Source organism: Sander lucioperca, chromosome 24 (assembly GCF_008315115.2).
Source record: "Sander lucioperca isolate FBNREF2018 chromosome 24, SLUC_FBN_1.2, whole genome shotgun sequence".
Taxonomy (NCBI): domain Eukaryota; kingdom Metazoa; phylum Chordata; class Actinopteri; order Perciformes; family Percidae; genus Sander; species Sander lucioperca.
In genome coordinates this window covers 510857-528541 of record NC_050196.1, presented here as the reverse complement: position 1 = coordinate 528541, position 17685 = coordinate 510857, and the positions used below count along the sequence as shown (strand labels likewise).

General features: G+C 41.0%; 1 protein-coding gene across 2 annotated transcripts in view; it reads left to right on the top strand.

Annotated features, from left to right (window-relative positions):
* Positions 1 to 7018: 7018 nt before the first annotated feature.
* glsa (glutaminase a) overlaps positions 7019 to 17685 on the top strand; it is a 48235-nt gene continuing 37568 nt past the window's right edge. For both annotated transcript variants that reach the window (XM_031304792.2, XM_031304791.2), the window contains exon 1: positions 7019 to 7438. In XM_031304792.2, the coding sequence (XP_031160652.1) occupies positions 7185 to 7438 (254 nt within the window). In that variant the 5' untranslated portion in view covers positions 7019 to 7184. The remainder of the gene's footprint in view (positions 7439 to 17685) is intronic.

Genomic DNA, 17685 nt, shown 5'->3' with positions numbered 1-17685 from the left:
TACCAATTGCTAGCGTGCTAACTAAGATGGTGACCATGGCAAACATAACTAGCTAAACATTGGCATTTAGCTTGAAAGCAATGCAAGTACAGCCTCACAGAGCTGCTTGACGTTTTGTCTAATTAGTATGATGGAAACACAGTGTTGGCGGCTCTTGTAGGCAAGGTCACCGAATCAATATCCTAATACCGGTGCATAATACTACACACACAAACCTATATGAATACTAATTGGTGAAAAAAAGATCCAAGCTCAGCAGCATGTCATTACAACGGGAGATATACAAATCTTAATCTAATTTTGAGATGTGCGGTGGTTGTCTGTAGGCTCCGATTGCTTCCAGACACCCACTCTCCAGTTTCATGCCTTTACAAGGCAACTAAAATACAAAGAAGAACCAAGCTAAAGTACTTGAGAACACATACTCTCATCCTATAGTTCTTAATATGGTTAATGTATGGTATGAGGTAAAAGAATATATGAACATATTGGACTCTCTGTCACAATTCAGCCTAGTGTGGGGCAATGTTTGCAGGGTTAGGGATTCCAGATATGGGCAAAGAAAGTAATAATACAATAAGTAGATCTTAAAAAAACTACCAGCAGTAGCCAAAGATTTAGCATTTAGCTGGTGGCTTATTGTCGCCCCGCGTCTTCTGGGCCTCCGTCATTCTCCCGAATCTAACTTAGACGTCTGCGTTTGTACTGTAACTCAAAAGGTGTAAAAGTACTGTAGGGAGATTGAGTTAGGATTCAGCCCCTTTAGCAGGTTGGTTTTTTCTGCCATACACGTTCAAATGGGAGAAAAACAGGAGAGGTGGGATGAATCCTTCCTTCCTCGCTCTTGTCTTGTGTATATTTATGGAAGGTAATTTAAGAAGAGGATGTATAGGAGCTGTTGTGGAGTAACAGCAGGGGACCTCTGTCATTCGTCTCGGTAGGATGACTGGGCTGGCTGGCATGCCGGAGGCCGAGCTAATTGGTTCATTTCACGTTGTAATTTAGCAAAACACTGCTGTTGAAGCGACACCACGCATCTGCAAACAAGGGAGTATTTCAGGAATGGAGACGTGTTTTTTTTTTTTTTTTTTTTTTTTTTTAAGCAATGATCCAACAAGCTTTCAGGGTCGTCAAATCTCACCCAACGCGTAAACCATCATGGAGACAGAATCAAATATTAAGGATTGCAGGTGTGTGGTTTTTCAACAGCAGCAGCAAAAAGCAAAAAAATCTGTAAATAGTACCGTGATAACAAATCGTGCGAGCCTAATCTCTCAACCAGGGTTTTCCTTTGTCGAGTGTAACTTTGCTGTAGATTTTTCGGTGTCAATACGGTGTTTATGTGCGTAGAGCAAAAAGGAGTAAAAAAAAGAAAGCCTAAGTGTCGTTGAGGAAAAAAACACAACCCCGTGAATGTGTCTGGTATATTAAAAAAACACGCTTTACATGATGATAATGTTGACTAGCCTTAGCTCTTAACAGTGTTTTAATCCACCTGTGATGGCCATCAGTGCATATTTCAAAGACGTGTTGTTGCTGTTTAGAGGTAGATACATAGCAAAATAAGTGTCCACTGTGTTTTTTTTTTTGTGTGTTCGCCACACTGTGTACTGTAAATATGTCTGGTTTGGTCCACGATGATAATAATCTCCAGACAAGTTGGTCTAACTCTCCTTTCACACCCCCCACCGTACTCCCTGCAGATAGTTTAGTCTCACTCAGCGTAACGGCAGACAAATGCAATATTTATGTAAGTAATAAGTCCTGCATAGTCTATGGATCCATTATTTCGTTATGTGCTCAGTAACTGTACGTCCGTCATGAACTTCAGGGTGGGAATTCACCCACAACTTGGGGAAACGTTTGTGTCGTCTCGCTTTTAGTGCCGCAGGGCGCTGTGTTTGTATTTCAAGACATTGGGCTAGCGATGGATTTGTCGTTGATGTAGTTTTGCTAAAAGCTCAACTAGATGGTGAATTTCACGGGAGCTAAAGTCCAATGTGGTTCGGGGACAAAAATTGCCCTCAGCCGGGTTGGCTCAAACACTGGCATTGTTAAAGCGTGACAGTTGTACGATGTTTCAGAGAATAACGCATGTCTGACCTGCCGTCTCACTGATCACCATATCTCCTCACTGTTTATTGTAAAATGTGATAGATTAGGCTTCACCTAGTTATGCACCTGTTTTTTTAAACACTAATATATTTTATTTGTTATACAGCACATAAACATTAAACTTTATTTTTTTGAACTCTATTGTGTGGTGCGTTCTGTGATCAATGGCTTGCTCGAAAAAAACAAAACTGAATCCTGGCTGTGTTTAGGCACACACACACTCATCCTCCAGCGAAGACTCTGAAGGGGCCTTTGAGCAAGGCAGGGGAGCCACGGCATTTTCCAAGTCTATGTCCACGACGGTTCATTTTACAGGATAGTTCGGGTACCACCAGAAGTTCCGTCCGATGTCCCTCGCGTTCCGACTTAACTTTGAATTCCGGTGGCATCGAGGAAACATTAACCGGAACCCCTGAGCAACGGTGCACGCTGAAAATGGCAAGTTTTAAGGAAAATTTGGATGGTGCATCAAGGCCTGCTTGGTTCGTTCGGGGAATGATTGTTGAGATTTACAAAGAGTATGTTTACGGCGTTTCCTCTCTAACTGGGACGTTTTGGGACCGATTGGTGGGATTGCTGTGGACGAAGTCCACACAGAGATACACTGGTAAGACCCAATGAGGTTCAACCAAGTATCAGCTAATTTAAATAGCTCACGTTACTGTATTGTGTCAACAGTTACCTTCATTTAATATTGTATGAGGCGTTTTCTTTTGCGGAGTGCAAATGTTCCACCAAAACGAGTTCCTTCCCGAGACTATTTTTTCAGAGCCACCCAAGACGATTGTGATTGGTTTAAGGAAATCCAAATAACGCAGAGCGTTTTCTTTTTTCTCCTATCCCGGAATGCATCTGTGGACTAGCCAGACCTTCCTTCGCAGCGCTGTGGAGATAGGTCTGGCAATGCCAGACTAGGCTTCTTTTTTTTTTTTTTTCAAGCATGAAAAAGTGTGTGTGAATGCAAAGCAGGGTGGAGCTGGAAAAGAGCAAAAAGTGCTCAGTCATCCAAGCGCTGAAAGGTAAAAAAGAGAGACTGTTGTGGGATGTATGTAAGTTTGGACAGTTCAGCTTCCTTTTGAAGGAGCTTTTTCTGTCTTCTGTCTGTTGTCTTCTACTTGTCTTTTCTTTTTTTTGTACTGAGATGAATCCTCGCGCAGGCCCATTTGCATCATTTGCATCGGCGTCACATCAACACATTGTGAAACTGGGTGATGACTCACTCTGACGCAGGTCCTTTTCACATACTTCCCATCATCATCATCATCCTCTCCCTTTCTCTCTCTCCACTCCCTCCATCCCTCTCTCCCCCTCCCTTCACACACACACACACACACACACACACACACACACAGAGACAGATTTTCTGGTTGCTGCTCACAGTGGCAGCCCTGCTCTGCGCTGTGAAAAACGGCCACCCCTCCCCTTCCCTGTCCTCCTCCAGTGCAAGTCACTGATGATGATGAGGGCGATGTGTTGCCGTGGCAACGGCTGGAGGTGGGCGGCTCCACGGGCGGTGGGCGGAAGCCAGCCGCTAAGCAGCGTGGGAGGGATCTGCCAAGCGCACCCATCACCCTTGTTTTGAAAAAAAAAAAAAAAAAAAAAAAGAAGGGGGGGCAGGAAGCTGAAAGTGCTTTTTGAGAAGGTGTGGGCGTTGGTGAATTATCGCCTCTCCTCCCTGCAGCTTTTGTTAGGGATCGCCTTGTTTGTCTCCCTTCCTCCCTTCCCTTTTTGTTTTTCCGGCTTACTGCTGCATGCAGTGAAACATTTATTTCCTGGCGCAAAATGGAACTTTGAGAGCTGCTGTTAATTTTGGAGAAAAAAAAGTGGCAGTTTTCACACTTTTCTTTTTATTAAACCAGAGCTCTCTTAAGACAGGACTCTTTGAGAAACAAAAAAGGCAAACTATAGGGACAAAATATCGGAACACAAAAGGCCTGCACTTAAAAATGCTGGATATGGAAAGAACTATCCGTGCATCCGTGTCTGAAATTTGAGACTGAAATGTACAGGCCACCGGGGTCAAGCAATTCCAATTACTGTACATTACAACCTGCAGCTTTGACTGATTGGAATATTCCAAATAGAATTTGGTGTGATTTGATGCAGTCGTAAATAGAGACGGGCCGAGAGACCATTCTTTGCTTGCCGATACCTGAACTTGCTGTCAGCCGATACCGAGTACCGATCCGATACCATTATTTGTCATTAATTTAGTTTTAATAGCTGTACACTACCATCCCTGTATGGATGTGATATGATTCCTATATTTGTTGTTCGGTCTGGCACGGGTTAAACTCTTTGTGAAACATGAACAAACATGCAAACAATGAACGCCAACAGAACTTTCGTTCATTATCCAGTTTTGACAGTGAGTCATAACGGACAAAGAACAAAAAGGAACTACTTTAAAGTAGATTTACATAGTATGGGATCGGTGCATAAACTCTTCTCTTACTTTCCGATACCGATACCAGCATTTTAGGCCGTACCAGACGGTGTCGGGATACTGGTTTCGGTATTGAAACATGATAACAAAACATGCATAACATACATGAACATGAAACTGTGCCTCTAAAATGGAAGTCACTGTATGAGGGATTTAGCTATTGTACATATTAGGCATTATACAAATAATACATGTAATACATAACAATGCTTCGTCCATCCACATACTTTTGTCCATATAGGGTAGCAAAAACCAGGCTGATAATCTATGTTTGCTGCTCATTCAGAAACTGCAAAACTGCATTTTTTAAATGAAAATGTGGGTTGCTGTAAAGTAACCTACGTGGAAATTTTGTTGGAATCCCCCTTTAATTCTTGACCCGATTACATGGAAATTTTTGACATGTACATGGAGTTTTTTTTGTCGCTTCCTGCGCATTTAGTCCAAACTCATAAGTGCTTAATGTTCCAACGAAGGCATTATTAGTCAGCGTGGCTTTGCTTTGTTTTATCCTTCTTGGAGCTCCAGGTGGGCGGGGTTTACAGAGATTCAGATAAAGTCAGATAAAAAAAAAAGTTGGGAGCTGCGGAAAAGCAAACATAAGCAACTTGCAAAATACTTTCCAGTGAGTAATATCTAATGTAGGTCATTATTTTGAACGGGGTGTCAAACTCCACCTACGAAAAAGGCTGCGAAAGAGGTAAAGAAAATGAACGTTAAAATGCTGCCTGGCTCAGGCCTTGTAGGCCTATTCAAGTTTTTATCTTTACAAAAGGAATTTGACCTGACAATTTATAAAAGGGTAGATCAATTTAAAAGGAGCATACATATCATAAGAACAGGGTCAGCCCTATGTTCCCACATTTCTAGGACATTTTCAAAATTAGGTCTTGTGTTCCTGCATTTCCCTTCAATTTAAGCCCTATCCTCCCACAACATTTTTTTAGGGTTAGGGGTTAGGGTTAGGGTTAGGGGGATAAAATAATTTTCAAAATTAGGCCCTATGCTCCCACAGTTCCCACATTTCTAAGATTCTTTTCCAAAATTAGGTCCTATGTTCCCACATTTCCTTTTTCATAAATTTGTATAAGATTTTATCCCCCTAACCCTAACCCTAAAAAATGTTGTGGGAGGATAGGGCTAAGGGAAATGCAGGAACACAAGACCTATTTTCACCATTTTGAAAATGTCCTAGAAATGTGGGAACATAGAGCTGTGGGAAAATAGGGCCTACTTTTGAAAAAAATCTTAGAAATGTGGAAACAGGGCTGTGGGAACACAGGCACGCTCCCATAAGACCCAGGACTAGGTGGAGGGATTATATCTCCGCCCTGGTCTGGGAACGCCTCGGGATCCCCCAGCCGGAGCTGGTTAATGTGGCTCGGGGGAAAAGGAAGTTTGGGGGTCCCCTGCCCAACCGGATTAGCGGATTCAGATGGATGGATGGATGGATACATATCATAATAATAATAATGTCCTGCACAGTGGTTCCCATAAATATATCCAGAGAGAAAAAACAAATCTGCATGCATGTAATAAAACATATAGAAGAAGTTATAACGGATCACTGCCTGCCGGTTATTTTAGGGGCTGAGGTTATTTTTGGTAACCTGTTATTAGTCCGTCAGTCTTGTTCCTGTTCCCTGCATGCAGACTCATTTGAAATCATTTCCAACCAGGAGATGGTGCTGTAGCTGTTTTATTTCATGAAGGACAGAGAGAGGACAGAGAGACATCTGCTGAGGAAACCACAGCCTGAAATATGTGCAGTACCAAAGTAACTCACATGGTGTCAGCCCAAGACAAGACACTCAGAATCAGAACCAGAATCAGAACCAGAACCAGAACCAGAATCAGATTTATTGGCCAAGTATACTTACATACACAAGGAATTTGACTTTGGTAGGCGTTACCTCTCTATACATTCAACAAATAGACATTCAGTAGACAAATAGTAATATAGACACATACTGTACAATAGAGACAATAACATACATATAGGCACATATCAACATAATATATAAAAATACAAATATATAAATAAGACATAATATCAAGACAAGTACACATGGAGTGGGATGTAAAGGTCAAAATGTAATAGTGCAAAGAAGTGTGCAAGATACATATTGGAATGATAGGTATGTAATGTCTGTGTCTGCATTTTCTATCCACTATAATAATATTTTGGATCTGTCACATACTTTGCTGTGATGGTTCCTCTCTAAAGGATTGCTTTGGTTCTTTACCGTCTTGTGCAAACTATTATAAAGAGGGAGACTGTACTTTAAAAAAAAAAAAACATTATAAAGGTATGTATATATTCATAATCGCTATAAAATCAATCAAAACAATAAGCTAGACAGTTCTAATGATTGACAGCCCTCTTGGCCAATCAGGTGCAGCTATGCGTTGTTACGCTCCAATCAAAACCCCTGTTGCGTGAAAGGTAGGTTGTACTCCGCTGAGTGGCTCTTTCTGTTGTTGAGTCACCGGGGGAGACAACCGTTACTCAGCTGAGAAAAGCCGACACTCTCGTTAGAAGCTGCGCCTCTACTCCTCCAGTTTTCTTCTCTCGGCCTTACAGTCGTTACATTATCCAGATATTCTTCTCAACGGGATTGAAATGTTACATTTTCGGTCAACGGTAGCGCTCAAGGAGTTATTTCAAACGCAGCTGAAGCGTCCATTGACAGGTAGAGTTGGTGTTAAAGCGACACCTGCAACCGCCGCCTGCTTCAGCACCCGTAGTTTGGATGGGAGGTCGCCGGGCAGACGGAGTGCATTTCCCCCGCAGCACTTCGCAAGAAGACACGGCGTTAGAAGCTTTTGCTCCAAGAGTGATAGCCACAATGAAACCGCCAAGGACTCGACAGAGAAGTGAGTAGCGTTAACCCGGGTCTGTGGGCAGATGTTAGCCGCTAGCTCCACGGTACGCCAAACTAAATAGGAAAAACTGCCAATTTACTGCCGCGTTAAACGTTGGCGGAAGCCTGTGACGAAACCAGGGAACCATTCCTTAGGTTTATTTTTCATTGAAATACGTCTATATTTACATACAAAATAGATGCCGAATTACAGATTGGCTTCTAACATTACCTTATGAATAACATGTTTTACTTTGAGTTGTAACGTTACGTCTTACATTCACACACCTATTTTAAGTAGTAGATATTTACATTGTTGTTCGGCAAAGTGCATCACGCAGAGGGCTAGCTCAGATGCTGATTGAATGACAACCTAGCCAGACAGCTAAGCTAATTTGTAGCTAAGGCTACAGTGTGGGCTTGCCGGCGAGATTTACTAATTTCCAATATTATTCAATGCCACGTTTCGAAGCTATTTATTGCCTGTAGGAGAAGGGCACGTGATCAAACGTTTGTGCTGAAGAAAGGTCAAATGGGAGCATGTGGTGTGCAGCCAGCTAGATATCGTGACCAGAAGCTGCAGCTTTCATCTACAGCTACATCACTGATGCATAAACCTGCCACCAGCTTCTCTTGCCTTTTTGAAAATGATATTATAACTACAAACACGATGTGTCTGTTTAACCTAATGCACCATGCAGCCGGACTAAGCCTCCTCTAAATGTCTATTGAAGGTCAGTCATCATTAACCCTAGGAAGGCATCTATCAATTTTTTTTATTTTTATTTATTTTTTATCATGGATGCATTGTATTGATCATTAGTTATTAAGTTCATAATATGACACATGACATGTTTTTTTATTGAAGTGTCATCAACAGTCTCCCAAAAGCGATTTTTACATTCACGGTGACAAAGAAAAGTAAAGCAACATTGTGCTTTTTAATTTTTAATTTTCATATATTAAATGATCTGGATCTTTCACACGGGGTTCGGGACCACCTAGGGGGTCCTCAGAGTCAATGCAGGGGGTCCTCCAAATTATTGTTAATTTTTCCCATTTCATTCTTTTCAATGAATCCACTGTGCCACATGTAGGTTTTTAACATTAAAACATGTTTTTTTTTATAAATCATGCCAACAATAATTAGGCTAATTTAATAGCTTAGTATTTCAAGCAAAAAGGCAATGTATAAAGGCTTTGGGCCGCCCTACACGTTATTGTAGGCCCAGTTTAATATGCAACTTCATTTTATGAAAGCCCAGTTCTTTGGTCTGAACTGGTCTTAAAAACTAGGATTGGGCATGGAGAGCCGGTCCCAACTTGGAAAAATTTGGTTTAAAATCCGATTTATCGGTTCCAAATTTAACAGGCGCAAGTTTTGGTTTCCGTTAGCGGCCACCGTACTTCCAGGCGCTTGTTGGTTTTATTTTACTTTGGAAAAAGCCCGGTAAAACTGTAAACCACCATTGAATCAAAATAAAATGTCCCTCTTATCTGTACAATAAGCATGTGGCCTGTTTCAACTCCACCGCTCAAAGAATCGGAATCGAGAATCGATAAGAACCGGAGTCAAAAGGAAGAATCTTTTCAAATGAAAACGATGCCCAACCCTACCTAAAACACTGACTGATCCATTAAGATCCACTTTGTTAGATTTGTTTGCACAGCACGCTGCCTTTTTAACAGCAAAACGTGCATCTGCAACAAGAAATATGGTATTTTATTTTAATAACTGATTGAGACCAAAACAAGTTGTCAATTAACAGAATTTGAGACAAATTTCTGCAATAACAAACCTTTCCTAGATCCCTCGCGTATTAAGTACTTTTTATAGAATGTAGCCTAGAGCTGCTACTTTATTGTTTTCATTTTCAGTTATTTTCATTGTTTTGGTCCGAAAATAGTGGAAAAATGCCCACTATACTTTTTCAGAGCCCAATATGGCATCTTTGGGTTGCTCATTGTATTTGACCAAATAGTCCAAAACCTTAAAAAATATCCAGTTTAATATAATATAAGAGCAGCAAAACGTCACATTTGAGCCACTGGAAACAAAGAATATTTGAAAGCTCTGCCCTGAAAAAATTATTTCAACGATTAACCTATGATCAAAATAGTGGCCAATTAATATTCGGTTGATCGACCAATCGTTTCCGCACTGCTTCTGTCATCTACTGGCCATTCGCATACTTAAAATTCTACTCCCAACTACTCAACGTTTAGTTGCAAGAATCTCAATGTTTACGGAATGAAATTGAGTTTTTAAAGTGGCCATATTATGCTCATTTTCAGGTTCATAATTGTATTTTGAGATTGTACCAGAATAGGTTTACATGGTTTAATTTTCAAAAAACACCATATTTGTGTTGTACTGCACATTGCTGCAGCTCCTCTTTTCACCCTGTGTTCAGGTCTCTGTTTTAGCTACAGAGTGAGACCTCGTAACTTCTGTAACATCTTTGTTGTCAGTCGCACATGCTCAGTAGCTCATGTAAGCTCATGTAAGGATTACATGAGCTAGCTAGCTGTTTCTCCAACTTCGGCCTGTACAAGGCAGGATTAGCTGGGAGACTTCTTCTAAATGAGGGCGCACTTCCAACTTTGCGTGGAATACCTGCAGAACAGGGACATGGAAGTAGTTCTATACAATTTTATTTAGTAGATTACGGTGAATTTGTGTGTGTTGTAGCAGTGTTTTGCCATTGAGTACGAGCTAGCATGCTAGCGCTAGCATGCTAACGGTTAGGCCCCTAGGCCCCTCGTCTCGGCTAGTGACGTAGAAAGCTGTGCAGATTTTGACCAGCTCACCCGGAGACTGAAGGCAGGACACATTCAGAAACCGTATCTCACTCAGAACAGCATGGATAGGTTAGGGTTAGATTTTCCAAGTTTGTATGCGTGTGGAAGCACCACAGACACAAAATAACTTCCCAAATCCCAGAAAAACGTTTTTTTTTTTTTTCATAATATGGGCACTTTAAACCAAATGTTTTTTTGGAGATTAGCTCTTAAAGCACAGAGGATCAGTGTAAGAAAACCCTGGTTGGCAAGACAGTTATTCATTCTGACCAGCTGAACTGCCTTCACTCTGCTGCAACGGAGTCGAGCCAGTATCTATGAGACGTTTGTGTCTCAGATACATCACTCCCCACGTTACACTTAAAATAAAGGCTGGTTTTCCTTGCTATCAACGTTCCGAGCAGCTGCGCTGCCAGCCACCACACCAGCCTGGATATATATATATATATATATTTTATGGAAATAAAATGCCTCATTGCCCTCGGAGGCCGACGCTGTCCCCATTTCTTTCCATTCACCGACAATTTGCTTAAGCTGTCGGCCATGTTCAGGCAGTCACCCTGCCTGGGTTGTCAGCAACGTCTTGTTTCCCCTGGAGGCTAATTTCAGTTTCAGTGAAGCCTCGACTCGTTCTGTTGCACATCCACATTGCAGATTAGCGTTTGAGGAATCCTCAACGGGCGGCTATTAGATTTTGGTGAGTAAGCGGAAGGGCGCTTCGACTGCTGTCGAGGAACACTTTGGCTATTCATGATCACGGCAATTTAAAAGTTCTCTGATGGCGGGGATGGGCAGGGATCGACTCCTAATGATCACAAAGACAGAATAGTCGAGGGAGAACGGTTATTTTTGCACATTTAGGTTTTGCAAGTAAACTCTTATTTTGTCTTGTGTTCTGAATGACAAAAAAAAGTTCAAATTTGGAAAAGTGTTGAAGGAAATTTCACAGTTTTAGGTGTTTTGACTGTTGATTCGTCCAACTTTTGGTCCAACAGGTTTTCTAAATTTCAATAATTGCAACATCTTTCCAGAAGTCAATGAGTGATCCTATTAAATAATCGTGATTTCAATATTTACCAAAATAATTGTGATTATTTTTTTTTCACAATCGAGCAGCCCTAATAGACACTACTATTAAGTACCAAGCCCCTAAATTTGGTGGCCAAAGTAAATTTTTGGTGGCCCAAATGTACACTTTAAAAACAGAAAAGACAATCCCACTTAACACAGCCTTCCTTAACTGTACTGTAACACTTCCGCAAATTAAAAGACATTAACAGAATGAAAATATATAATTATTTATTCAAAAGGAGCAGGGCCAAATTAAGGCTAAGGCAAACCCCTAAGCGGCTATCGTAACGCTACATTTCCCTTGCCAATGTAACGTTACAGTCTTTAGCATACAAAACTAATGAACTTCTGCTGGGGATCACCACTCATGAATGGCTTATGGACTGCAACATCGCGGTTTTCACGGAAACACGGCAACAACAGCGCCGTTCTCCAAAGTGTCGTCGACCTGAAAGGGTCACTCAACGCTACGTTGTCCGGGTCAAGAAACGCCTGCATGGTGGCCACAGGTGGGCACCTGCTGGGGTTATTTAGTGGCCACAGAGTAGCGTTTTGTGGCCATCGGCCGTCGGACCATGCTCAATGTCCAACCCTGCATTTTCTCATGTTTATCAGGTAAAAATGACAAACGTTCTCTGCTTACAGCTTCTCTAATCTGAATATATTTGGGTTCCTGACTGTTGGTTGGACCAAAAAGACATTTAAAGTCATTGCTTTAGGGCTCTCTGAAATTGTGTATTTGTCCACTGCTGGAGCACTTTATCGATTAGTTGACCAACTTAAAATTAATCAGAAGCTGATATAATTGATTATTCTGTTAAGTCATTTATCAAGCACAAATGCCAAATATTCTCTGATTTAGATTCGTAAATCATGTCATATAGTAAATTGAATAAATTTGGGTTTTTGGACTGTTGCGTGGACAACAAAGTCACCAAGTGCTTCACGTGATTAAAAATTGTTAAAATACAGTAAGACCCAAACAGAAAATGAATAAGCAAAAAAGAAATAAAATACCAATTGAAATAAAAGATTAAAAGACTTAAAAAAAAAAAACCTAAAGTTACAAAACTGAGACAAAGTCTTTGGATAAAGAAGTTGCAATGAAAAATTCAACACAAAAATGTAATTTCATTTTTTTTTTTTTTTTTTTTTGTGGGCATTTTTCATTATATTGTGACATTTTATAGCCTTAACTTCTAAGTGACTGATCAAAAAAGTAGTCGACAGATTAACCATGGTTCGTATTCGCCCAACAGTCCATGGTGGTGCCACACACAAAGAATAACCTCGGTAGGGCTGGGCGATTATGGAGAAAAATCAAATATCACGATATTCTTGACCAAATACCTTGATGTCGACATTGCGACGATATTGTAGGATTGACAATTGGTGCTTTTAACAAAATATTATTTACACAATGAGATTTTGAAAAATAATCATCAGAAATGTCGATTTAATGACAGTGTGTAAAGGCAATTAATAGAACAGCTAGTCTGTTGAGTTTAGAAAATGACACCACTTTACTGTAATGCAGCCTTCAAAACCAGGAAAAGACCACACTTAATATGTTAGGGTTTTACGATATCCATAATCTAAGACGATATCTAGTCTCAAATCACGATATCGATATAATGTCGATATATTGCCCAGCCCTATAACCCGGGTTAAAAGTCAGTAAATTTGGGTCAACATGACACGAATAAATCTTTTGAATTGAAGTCCCAGGGGGCCCTCAGACGGCATTCAGCCTCGACTCCAGTCTGGTTGTGAGCGTCCTGAGGCTGTGCTCCGGCTAATAAGGGGTTAAAAACGTTTGTAATGCAGAGGGAGAAGCTTATCCCACCTACATCGTTTTTCCACGTTTTTTTTGCACCAAAGCCTGGATGCTGGCGTGCTGCCCGGCAGTTGTCAGGGCCTCCAGGAGCAGATGAGTCAGTGGCACAGATGGATTTGTGCAGCGCCGCCTCTCTCTCTCTCTCTCTCTCTCTCTCTCTCTCTCTCTCTCTCTCTCTCTCTCTCTCTCTCTCTCTCTCTCTCTCTCTCTCTCTCTCTCTCTCTCTCTCTCTCTCAACGCTACCGCTTTAACATCTGCCTCCACCCTCCCAGCCAATTTGTCATGACATCTGCGAGGCAGTGAAACCAGCAACATCAATCGGGTGAAATAAACACAAGCCGACACGTGAGTGAGTGTGTCTTAAGTGTGTGCGTTAGCGGAGGGGAACATCTTCACACCGTAGGCCCATCACTTAAAATATTACGTTACACGTTACATTACAGCAACGTCACATCATGACCTCGCGTAAACATACACGCCGACTCTCTCAAGCCAAGTGGCGTTTTATCTGTACGCATTTTGATCTGTCTAATCATCTCAGCAGTTATATTGTCGGCTAGTTTACTTTAGAATCAAACATCAGATTTTATAAACTCCATGTGTTTTGTGTACAGGAATCTTATTGTGTAAAGTAACTAGTAACTAAAGCTGTAACAGATGAATGTAGTGGAGTAAAAAGTACAATATTTCTCTCTGAAATGTAGCGGAGTAGAAGTAGAAAGTGCCATGAAAAGAAAAGACTCAAGTAAAGTACAAGTACCTCAACATTTGGTACTTAAGTACAGCACTGGAGTAAACTGTAACTGAGGTTTATTTATTTTTTTAGGTACTGGCCACGGCTTGTTGTTCATAATCCTCCATTACTGCTGATACAGTGTGAAACGTGCCCATTATAATTCATTGACTCATCTAATAATGTGATTTTTTTTTTTTTTTTTTTTTTTTCTTCCTGACATAATCCCAGCTTGGCGTTCATTAATGTCTCTTTGTCTTGTTACTTTGTTGCCCTGACAGCAGCCACGGTTGATGCCCGTTGTGTGTGTAATTTCAGTGCACACGTCTGTACTGTAAATGTCATTTTCACTGTTACTAATTCACTGTTATTCCCTCTGCACACTCTCTCCCTCTTGTTGATCTGCTTGCTTTGCATTTGTAAGTATTTTTCTATTTTTATTTTATTTTTATTTAAGTTTGAGTGCTTTTCTTTTAGTCAGTTTTCCAGTAGAAGTAGAGGTTTTCTGCGGAAAGCCGACGACCCCCCTTTTTACCTTGAAATGACGTCACTTCCTCCCAGCGGCTGCGCTTGAATCCCCTCTACCTCACCTCCTCCATCCCTTTCTCCCTTTGAGACACACACACACACACACACACACACACACACACACACTCTGATGTGTATTCCTTCCTCGCCAGCAGACCACGGCAACGAGCAATGGAGGCTTGCAGGCTCTTTAAGGACGCAGCAACACGCTTATCCGGAGTGCATGAGAATAATCCTTTAACCCTTTTAACTTTTTAATAACAATGCTGCGTTCCACGCACGAGTTTGGAAGGTCGGGAATTTAGATTTCCTGCTTGGAAGAAGCTCGATGGCACCAAAACATCCATTATTAGTGAGGCGATAGGAATTAATTTTCCTCTCTAGATATTTGATTCCTGGCTAGAAAAACTGGAACACAGCTTGGCTGTAGTTTTAAAATTTTCGGACCTTCTGACTCTTGAGTGGAACCGTCTAAATGACAGGTCAGCCACTCACTCCCAGTGTTTCCTCCTGCATTATTCTGCAGCAGCGTGATCTGGAAGGAATAACCAAAGTTGTAGTGCAATTTGGTGTGGTTTAAAACACATTCATTCTGACATTGTCTAAAAAAAGGATGAAGCTGGCGATACTTCTTGTTGTAAACGAAAGTATTAACTCAAAATCAACCTATTAAAAAAAGAAGACAAACACCAAACAGTGAACTAATCCTGCTAACATGTTTTGTGTGTGTAGTCAAGACAGTGTTGGCTCTGGTGTGTTCATGGGGTTTGTTGACATTAAGGAGGAAAAAAAAAATGAAGAGGAAAAAAAGCAAATGTGCAATCATCTAACTTGTGTTCAGGATAGAGCTGCATGATATGGGATCAGCCCTATGTTCCTACATTTCTAAGATTTTTCTTGAAATTAGACCCTATGTTAGGGTTAGGGTTACATTCCATCTGTAGTCCATTGCTACTGGATAATAGGTTGGGTGTAATTGGCTACCAAATTGGGAGAAAGGGGGATAAAATCTCATACAAATGTATGAAAAAGGAAATGTGGGAACATGGGGCCTAATTTTGAAAAAAATCTTAGAAATGTGGGAACATAGGGCCTAATTTTCAGTGAAAAAAAATAGATAGCTAAAAACATAGGCACGCTCCCCACGATATATGCGTTTATATATATATAATGTTTATCGCGATAATGATATTACAATAAATAATACAGATATTAAAGTGTACTCAGTTCGGCTGCTTTCAGTATTCTGCTAAAATACAACAAACTGCCTGTTGAATTTAAAACAAATGAAAGGAAATCATTTCCAACTTTCTTTCATTTAACAAATTGAACACTGAATTGAATATAAAAGGCAGCGCTAAAAAAAAAAAAATGACGGTTTCATATTAAAGACAAGTGCAGTTTTCTGCTGATATTTTTCTTTCAAGTAACACGGGAAATCGGAGTTTCCCCGATATGTTGTGGCCTTTTTGCGATGTGTCTATTGTACCAGTTGATATCGCGATGCATTGGCAGCCCTAGTTTAGGATGTTCCCATATCTCAATTTTAGTAGGACATAAACACGTTCATGTGCAGAGAAATGATTTGCGATTTGATTAAAGTCCCTCATTTGACAATTTCCATGGAAGCCATGGCATCGATTTTTGATTTGTCAAATGGCAAAGTTGGCTCTTTTCGCAGCTTTCGTTGCAGTTTTATTAATTGTCCTTTCTTCCTGATCGCTCGCTGCTGCTTAATAAATCCGAAGGAAACCCTGTTTCAGTGCTGAGTCTGAAAGTACAAACTGCTAGATTTCTGCTCTCACGTCTCAAATAGGGGGTCCAAACTCTTTAAAAGCTTAAGATCTCTGGTTGGCAGCTGCGAGGAGACACCTGCCAACTAAAGCTTTCCCTTTTTGTCTTTAGACATCCTCTCCCAGCACCAGTGTGCCATGATGCATTGTAGGACAGAGTGCACACACACACACACACACACACACACACACACACACACACACACACACACACACACACACACACACACACACACACACACACACACACACAGAGGCCCGGGTACCCAGAGCTTTGTACAAATCCAATTTTGGCGTCGATATGCATTGTAGCAGAGAGCCTGCTGTGAGCCGATTGCGCGTCTGCCTCCTGACACGCTACTAACCTTCCTCCCAGAGACGACTCAATGTGGAAGCGCTGCTCAGAATACCAGCCAGGCCGTAATACTGCTAGATGATACAAATCACTAGACGCTGTCAAGTTTTATTTAACGCCATGGACCTTTTTCACAGCAGACATTTTGGCTTGTCTTAGGAAAAGCACAGCTATTTCAGTGAGTCAGCATGCACAATACCAGGGCCTCTCCTAAGTGGAATGCAGCCATCATTAATGGTTTTGAATACACCTGTGGTGAAAAAGGTCTGTGTGCTGTCAGTGGGGGAACAAAAGTTATTGCAGCAGCAAATTAGCGGATTGCGGCCATGCAAAGAATGGGAACCTGATTTCATATTTTGAAAATCGAACGCAAAGTGCCCATTGTGAGCACGTTGGGAAGGTTCTTTCTTTCGCTAGTCCAAATATAATTCGCTGTATTACGACTACAAATGAGACCAGCATGCAACTTACTATATGGCTGGAGTTTAGGGCTCGGTTAAAGCCAGTTGCTAAGAAAGCAATTTAAACTGGGAACGTTGGGCGTACGGGCGGTGGAGTCTCACGCAAAAAGTGAGAAACAGCTGGCTGCTGTGAAGGGTCTCCGGCAAATGACAGCCAGTTCTGCCAAGTATCAGCCGTTCCTGCTAATTTCCTTTGCAAGTTGCAACGTATTTTTTGGGGGGATTTTGTGATATTGTAGTCTTACATTTCATTCATAATGGTCTTAAAAGTCTTTAAAAAGTCGTAAATTTGACTTGGTAAAACCTGCAGAAACCCTGATGTATAAATGTCAAATAGAAGTAAATTCACATTTAGACATTCCTCTTAAGGAGTTTCGGTAACACTTTACTTGAAGGTATCAACATAATCGTGACATGACAGTGTCATAACTGACATGACACTGTCAGGAACGTGTCATAAACGTTATAAACAAGTCATAAACGTTTATGACTCATGTCATAAGTGTCATTCGGTTTTGTCATGACAAGTTGACATTGTTTGGGTTGTCTTGATTATGCCAACTTGACATTAATCAAAGTGACATTACCAGAAGTTGTCTTGGTCATGACAAGTTGACATTACATTTGTTTGGGAAGTCTTTGTAATGACAACTTGACATTAATCAGGATGACATTACCAG